This window comes from Myotis nattereri (genome assembly GCF_964212035.1).
Source record: "Myotis nattereri genome assembly, chromosome: Y".
Classification (NCBI taxonomy): domain Eukaryota; kingdom Metazoa; phylum Chordata; class Mammalia; order Chiroptera; family Vespertilionidae; genus Myotis; species Myotis nattereri.
The window spans coordinates 28,107,541-28,116,069 of record NC_138094.1 but is presented as its reverse complement, the minus strand read 5'-3'; the positions used below and the strand labels follow the sequence as shown (position 1 = coordinate 28,116,069).

The window sequence follows — 8,529 nt, the reverse complement described above, 5'->3', positions numbered from 1 at the left end:
GAGGGATCATACCTCATCATTAAAAAAGCCTTATGTGACAAAACTACAGACAACATCATACTCAATGGGCAAAAACAATTACTCTAAGAAGAGGAACAAGACAGGGATGCCCACTCTCACCACTTCTGTTCGACAGAGTACTGGTAGTGCTAGGCAATGCAGTCAGACATGAAGAAGTCAAACAAGGCATGCTAAGTGGAAAAGAGGAAGTAAAACTGTCATAATTCGCAGATGGCATGGTATTGTACATAGAAATACCTAAAGACTCCACCAAAAAAAACTAGGAGATTTAATAAATGAATTTGGCAATGTAGCAGGGTACAAAATTAACACCCAGAATTCTATGGCTTTTTGATACATGGATAATGAACTCAGAAATAGAAACAAACAAACAAAAATGCCATTTAGCAGTGCAACAAAAATTTAAGAAACCTAGGAATAAACTTAACTAAGGAGGTAAAAACCTGTTCTTGGAAAACTACAGGAAATTGAAAAAAAGTGATAGAGGAAGACTAAAGCAAATAGAAGAACATACCATATTCATGGTTTGGTACAATCAACATCATTAAAATGTTCATAGTACCCAAAGCAATGTACAGTTTTAATGTATTAACCATTAAAATGTCAATGGCGTATCTCACAGACCTAGAAGAAAGTTTCCAAAAACTCCTATGAATTTAAGAAAAGACCCCAAATAGTTACAGCAATCTGGACAAAGAAGAACAAATTTGGAGGGATCACAATACCAGATATCAAGCTATACTACAAGCCACCATTCTCAGAACTGCGTCTTACTGGAACTAAAACAGACAAAAAGACCAATGGGACAGAACAGAGAACATAGAAGTCGACCGTAACCATTATGCTCAATTAATATTTGACAAAGGGAGGAAAAAGCATATAATGGAGTCATACAGTCTCTTCAATAATTGGTGTTGGAACCTGGATGGCAGTCAGGCCTAGGCAGGGCTGGGTAGGTGGGGCGGCGCGGGGCGGGGCGGGGCGCGGAGGGGCGGGGCGCGGCGGGGCGGCTGCGCACTGGGCTAGGACTCTGCTGGCACAGGCACTGCACTGGAGACTCTTGCCCTTCCCGCGGGGTCTGGGGCCTCCCAGCAGGGCCCCATGGAGGACCTTAGCCTGGACAGCTGCAGAGAGGAGGACGCGGCGCCAGGCGCCAAGGGGTGGCCCGAACCCCAGGCGAGGGTGCACTTCCGCGTGACAAGGTTCATCATGGAGGCAGGTGTCAAGCTAGGGATGCAGTCCATTCCCCTCGCCACCGCCTGTGCCATTTACCATAAGTTCTTCTGCGAGATCAACCTGGACGCCTATGACCCCTACTTGGTCGCCATGTCTGCCCTTTACTTGGCTGGCAAAGTGGAAGAACAGCCCCTGCGAACCCGTGACATCATCAACGTGTCCAACAGGTACTTCCACCCAGGCAGCGAGCCCTTGGAGATGGACTCCGTAGTCGGGGTGATCCAGGACAGCATTGTGCAGTGCGAGCTCCTTGTGCTGCGGGTACTGCGCTTCCAAGTCTCCTTTCAGCACCCACACAGGTACCTGCTCCACTACCTGATTTCTCTCAAGAACTGGCTGAATCCTTACAGCTGGCAACGGACCCCCATCTCCGTCACTGCCTGGGCCCTGCTGCGGGACAGCTACCGCGGGGGGCTGTGCTTCCGGTTCCAGGCTCAGCACATAGCGGTGGCGGTGCTCCACCTGGCCCTGCAGGTCTATGGGGTCCAGGTGCCCGCTGAGGCCATGGCCGAGAAGCCATGGTGGCAGGTGTTTAGTGGCGACCTTACCAAGCCAATCATTGATAACATTGTGTCTGATCTCACTCGCATTTATACCATGGACACAGAGATCCCCAAAGACAAGCCTGGGACACTCGGCTGCCAGGGGACAGCGCCACCATATCGCCCTTAGGGCCGGTCCCCAGAGCACTGGCAGGGAGGACTGGTTTTGTGCTGCTGGAGAAAGGCTGGTGAAGGCGATGACATGCAGCCACTTTGATTCTCAGGCTTTGACTCTCCCTGGCAGCCAAGGTCCAGATGGGAATGGGCGCTGCACCTCCCGCGGGCAGGAGGGTGCCGCGGGCAGGAGGGTGCCGCGGGCAGCTCTGAGGCCTCCGGGTCTGCTTTTGTCCTTTGAAAGGACGCAGACTACAGCCGAGGTTTGGGATCAGTGGAAGGAAAATCAAAGAACGGATGGGACTGTGCCCCAGGGGATTTTTTTAAAGGCCAGATTTAGAGAAAGTATGACTCAATTAACATAGAGGAAATTTTATTTTGTTTCATTGAAGATATTACAAAGCCAAAATAAAAACATAATAATTATTGGTGTTGGACTTTTAGCACAGATACATGCAAAAAAAAAATTAGTCTAGACCACCAACTGACACCATACACAAGTATAAATTGGGAATGAATAAAGGACTTAAAAGTAAGTGGGTAACCATGAAAATCTTAGAAGAAGCAAAATATCAGGCATCTGTCTCAGCAATACCTTTACTGATACAGCTCCTAGGGCAATGGAAACTGAGGAGAAAAGAAACAAATGGGACGACATCAAATTAAAACACTTCTGCAGAGAAGAAGCGGCCAACAAATACAACAACAACAACAACAACAACAACAAAACAAGGAAGTCCACTGCCTGGGAGAAGATATTTGCCAATGTTATATCAGATAAGGACCTATTCTGCAAAATTCATACTGAACTCATCCTCTAAACAAAAGGAAGATCAACATTCCAATAAAAAACTGGGCACCACCACCACGAAGGCCCCCTCTGACTTATGGTGGCCCAGTTCCTGTGATGATTATTACAGCCACACAGGAGATGGGTATGATGGGGGCACGGCAATTACTGCAACAGCCGATGGGACACCCCTGTAAGAGGTCCTGAGTGTGGTGCTGGTGGCGATCACAGGATACACCATGTATGCAAGAGAGAGTGAATCATGCAGTACAGTAGCTCACCTGATTGGGCACTCGGGGAGTCAGAGGGGAAGCCCCAGTGACAGAAGAATTAGACACTGAAAATAAAAATGATAAGGTACAGACAATATTTTATTGTAAGGAATTTGGCTTCTGTTATTTAAGAATGACAAAAAGCAAATGGTAGGTTTGGGGAAAGCATCAAGAATTGTAGGTACCATTATGAAGTTTCAGGATTGGAGGCAAGGTTTGAATTGTACAAGGTTGCTTCCTAAGTGCTGATTTAAATTACAATATACTTAAATGTTTAAATTTTACATATTGTATTGTTAACATATTCAGAATATAAGCACAACCAACAGACCAACAGAGGGAAGACACTGGGAGTGGGTGACAAGAACAAGAGACTAGAGATAGAGGAAGCCGGAGGGAAGGTCAGTAGAGAAAAAGAAAGAGACATATATAATACTTTTTGTAAAACCTTAAACACTAACATTACAAAAAATTTTCAGAAGAAAGTGTTCTGCAACATGGGATTTCTTGTCTGATTTTACAACAAACACAGAAAAGCAGTCTGTTTGGATGGTGAGTTATATTCATGGCCCTAAATTTCCCAGGGTGTCTATGACCATATGTGCATAAAGTCTTTGAAGTGAACTGCATACAAAATGAAGCACTGTGTTATTTCGTCATGGCATGCTGCCCTGTTTTCCAGTTAGGGAGGGTAAACAAATGAGGTATTCTCCTTGGAAAACCTAAATAGATAAACGGATTGAAGAACCTCTGACAAGGCTGCAAAACAAGGATTCCTCCAGCTCTGTGGCCCACACTTTGCCCCCTAAGATACTGATAAGGAGCAGGCCAATCCCACTGGCCCCAGGAGGAAGAGGAGACCTTGGGGAAATGGGAGATGGTGGTGAGCAGCAACAGGGCAATGTGGCGTGGCAGCACAGCAGCCTAGACCTCAGCATGAGGAAGATTCACAGACACCTGTGGAAAGGAGTATAGGAAGAACATGTCATGGCAGCCCCTGTTGAGGGGCAGGTGGAAAGGCCTGAATGTGCTGTGGGTGGCCTAGAGGGAGGGTTCAGAGGAGTGGCTCAAGGAATCTGCTTTGACTCTGAGTCACAGTGGACATGCACACTCCCTCCTCCTGCCTAAGCCCCCCTGCCTGAGCTGGAATTGCACTGCCCTTGTTGTACTGGTAGTTCCTGTCTCAGCCACACACCCTGCGGCCCTGCTGTTACAGGCTGTTTCCCTCCCAGCATCCAGGTGTCCCTGTGAGAGAAAAATATTGGCCCAGGAACCTGGCAGCACACCAGGGGAGAGCCCAGGCAGCCCCTCCTCACCTGTCCTGTCCGCTCACTAGGGGCCATCATCCTCTCATAGTACTTCAGGGGATTGAGCCACAGGTCCTTGCTGATGATCTGGTAGGGCAAACAGACCTGGGTTAGGAGAACACAGGGACCCAGATAGAATCCCAAGCAGCAGGCGGACACAGGAAGCTGTATGCTGGCATGGCCAGCGACATCCCACCTCAGCAATCCTGCCAGATGCTGTCACACTGTGGTCAGAGAACCAGTAGAAGAAGCTGGCGCTGCTTTCCTGGAGCCTGTGGCTGTAGACTTCTCATTCACAATGCTGGTACCACTGAATGGGAGTGGCACGGGACAACCTGTATCCTGCAGGAGAGGGGTATGTGAAGCTGGGTACATCGCCTTCCATCCCTGCCCACCACCAGCTGCAGCCCATGCAGGGAGCCTCCTCTTACCTGTGAGGGTGATGAGATACTCCTTCACAATCACATGGTTGCGGAAGTAGGGGTTGCTGCGGAAGTACAGGCTAATGGTGCAGCAACCCCAGGGATGCCTGACTTCCCTCACCTGCAGATGGAAAGTGGATACAGGGAGTGAAATCGCAGCCCAGTGCTGCCGCCTGTAGCTGTTTTCAGGGACAGGCCATTTCCCCACCTGCCCTCCACTACTCCTTGGACCAGGTGCACTTACCTTCAAATCAATCACATGGCCGAGCATATTTTCATCTTGGATGCTGATCAGGGCCGACAACTCTGGGTGGTTGACAAACTGCTTTGGGTCAAGGAGCCTGCAACCTGGGAGCTGGGCATGGACCAGCTAGAAAGAGCAGCCTGGCCTGGCCTCTCCTTCCCTTAAGGCCACTCCTTCTCCATCAAGGGCAGAAAGGGGCACAGCACCACTCTGTTTCCTGACAGACCCTGATGCCCACCAGATTGTTTTGTGCTGAGGGCTTGACAGGCTACACATCACACATTCCTGCTTCTGACTGAGGAACTGGACATAGAGACGGCCTGTAAGGCAGCGTTAGTTAGTCCCAGAACAGCCCGTGCAACACAGCCCTGTCTGTGGGCATCAGGCCCTGGTGTATGCGTGCCTCTGCCTTGGAGCTCTGCCCCTGAACCCCCTGGTAATGCTTCTATGGTGCCTGTACAAGACAGAGGGTGTCTCCAGGATCCTGGGCCAGACCAGGGCGCACTGCCCCTAGCTTGTCCTCAATGTTCTTTTCTAGGGGAACCATCCCCGCTTACACCGTTCTCCTGCACTGTCCCATGCTCCTTGTGATCCTGCTCCTCTACCCTCAAGGATACAGCTGTGAGCCAGAACCCAGGGATGCGCCGGATATTGAGGCTTCTCCGTTTGAAATAGGGCTTGAGCATCTGCTGAGTCCTGCACCTGAGCCGAGAGAAGGCCCTGCTGGCTTGCTCGTTCATGGGCTCCATCTCCAATTGAAGGGCCTGGAGCACCTCCAGAGGGGACCAGGTTAACTTGGCCCTGGGCCCTGACTGGGACTGCTCCTGCTGCACTGGCTCCTCTTCTTCTGGCTTTGCTTTGGCCTTGGACTGAGGCTCCACCTCTCCCACCTGTTCCACTGCCTCCATGGTGCACTTCCCCTCCCCCTGCAGGACAAACTGCTCCCCTGCAATTAATTGCTCCTCCATACACCCCTCCTCCTGGTGGTCACTTCCTTGCGGGTCACCTGGAGCCTGTGCCTCCAGCCTCAGCTCTTCACTGACCACCTCCTCCTGCCTCCCCCTGCAGATCTGGGAAAACCTCCTCACCTGCCCACTTGGCCTGCCATGGCACCAACTGCAGAAGGCCCTCTGTCCACAGGATAAACTGAGCCTGTGCCTGGAACTCCTCCCCCAGGCCCTCCTTGTCTTCCCCTTGCTCCTCACTCTGGGTTCCCTGCTGCACCTCACTCTCCTCTCCCTGCACACACTGCTCTGCAGCCACCCAGTCCTCCCCTCTCCCGCACTCAAGATCAAGCCCAACATCCTGGCCTGTGTCCAACCTCAGCTCCAGGGTCTCAGCCTCCCCCACCTGCATGAAGTCCTCCCACTCCAGCCCCAAAGCTGCCCTCTGAACTTCCTGTGCCCTTGTGTCCTGGGTATCACCACTTCCCTGCACCGAGGTGAAGCTAAAAGCCTCCTGGATCATCCTGCTTGCCCTGTCCTTCCTAGTGTAATGGCCCTGGGAGCCCTGTGAATCCTCAGGCGCCCTGCAGCTGAAGGCCCCCTAGTGGAACTGAGAGGAAGCACGCTGCCCCCAGGAGCCCCTCAGTCTCCCAACACAGCCTGACTCTGGATGCCCCCTGGCTCTGAGACTGGTGCTGTGAAGGAGCAGGTGGTGCAGAGCCTGCTGAGTCCAGGCAAGGTGCTTGCTCACTGGTGCATGCAACCAGGCCTGGTGTGCTGACTGGGTGCACACTGGGCTCATGCACAGGCGCTGGTCATGTGAACATGTGGTACAGAAGGCACCTGGCCAGGCCCAGCCTGCTGTTTCTGGGTGGGCTCCTCAAAAGCCTCCTCCAATCACGGACGGGGCAGTGGGTGTCACCCTGCGCAACCCCGCCCCTCACTCAAAGCTCTGGTGTAGGTAGAGGGTAACTCCGAGGTATCCTATTATCACTTCATTAGCCAGAAAACGGAGATTTTGAAAGCTTAGAATCTTGACCTGACTGAAAAGAAGGAAGAAATGGTGGAACTTGAAAATGACTTCAGGTTTTCTCACTGTGCTGAATGAAGTCAAACACTGCTGCAGTGAAATATTTTACCCGTTGTTCTCCCCGCATGAACTACAATAATAATGTGCTTTGTGTTGACATTTACTGCTGAGTTGCTGACAATTACCTGGAAGAGAAGTTAAGGGGATTCAATGGGTTGGAAAAAGTTGAGCTAAATCAGAAAGCAGGTCTAATTAAGCAAGTTTATTCTCTATCTATCTAAAGACACACACACACACACACACACACACACACACACACACACACATTTATATGGCTAAGGTGACTCATGCATGTGCCATACGTTTGAAGCTCTTGCTGGCGCCAATTGCATGCATGTGTTTCAAATCATCCTTGTCAACCTGAATTTGGTTGACACTGCTATTATAGAGAAAGGGCAAATAGCAGTACTAAAATATTTCTTCTAATTAATCTCCTTTCAATGGGCACAAATCCATGCACCTGGCCACTGGTATTCTAATTCTGGCAAGATATCATCCGTGACTACTAATATTCTATTGGGCCAGGACATGCCAAATTGGTCACACATATCTATATATATAAAAGCATAAGCGACATTATGAGTGGTTGGTACAATGCACACCGACCACCAGGACGCAGACGCTCAACACAGGAGCTTCCCCCAGGTGGTCAAGGCTCTCCCACAGCGAGAGCATCACTCAGCCAGAAGGCGGGCTAATGGCTGGAAAGTGCAGCTGTGACAGCAAGAGCCTGTGCTGCCTATGTGCCTATTTGACAAGGCTACGAAGCAGTGGTGGCAGGTGGAGTGGGGCTTGGATGAGCGGGAACAGAGCACCTGGCTCCACCTTGGGCTCCTGCCCTGCTGCCTGCCGTTTCATGCATTGCTACATCCCTCAGGAGGTGTCAGACCTAACCTGGCAGTCCCACATCTCCCAAGGGGTCCCAGATTGCGTGAGGGTGCAGACCAGGCTGTGGGATGCCACCGGTGCTTGAATTTCGTTCACCGGGCTTCTAGTCATTTTATTATTTATCACCGATTTAGCATGGTTCTCTTCTAATGCTGAATAATTTAAAGGTATAACCTGAATTTTGGTAATGATGGCCATTCAGATTTTACTGCTCTTTAGCGGTATTATTTAATGGCTTATATGAAGGGCACTAATCTCCCTCAAAATATGAGCAATATTACATGTCCCACAAACAGTACTATGCTTCAGTGCTAATTCTTTCCAATAATGCCCCAAAGGGAGCCTTTCACTAATTTTCTTTGCTCACTAGCTCATCCAAAATTGAAATGGGAAGGCTGCTTGTCTATATTCAAGTGCAGAGGCATATTCTTCTTAACTACACTGATGCTATCAATACTTTCAATTTTACAACATAATTTATAGTGAGGGTCTCTATGTTAGACTTGAAAACATCTCTTTACTAATATGAATAAGTCACTTTTACCTTATTTCTTCACAACTATGTGCACGATCTGATGTAGCAACTTTCAATGCCTGACTCTTTCAAGTGTCCCTTTCCACCCTTCTTTTCATTAAAAACAGACCATCTGAATCCACAC

General features: G+C 49.8%; 1 protein-coding gene across 1 annotated transcript; it reads left to right on the top strand.

Annotated features, from left to right (window-relative positions):
- Positions 1 to 1,122: 1,122 nt before the first annotated feature.
- Positions 1,123 to 1,929, top strand: LOC308512398 (cyclin-Q-like; the record flags this gene model as incomplete). Its single annotated transcript, XM_081082162.1, has 1 exon — positions 1,123 to 1,929. One exon carries the CDS (start codon positions 1,123 to 1,125, stop codon positions 1,927 to 1,929), a length of 807 nt encoding a protein of 268 aa, XP_080938288.1.
- Positions 1,930 to 8,529: the final 6,600 nt, after the last annotated feature.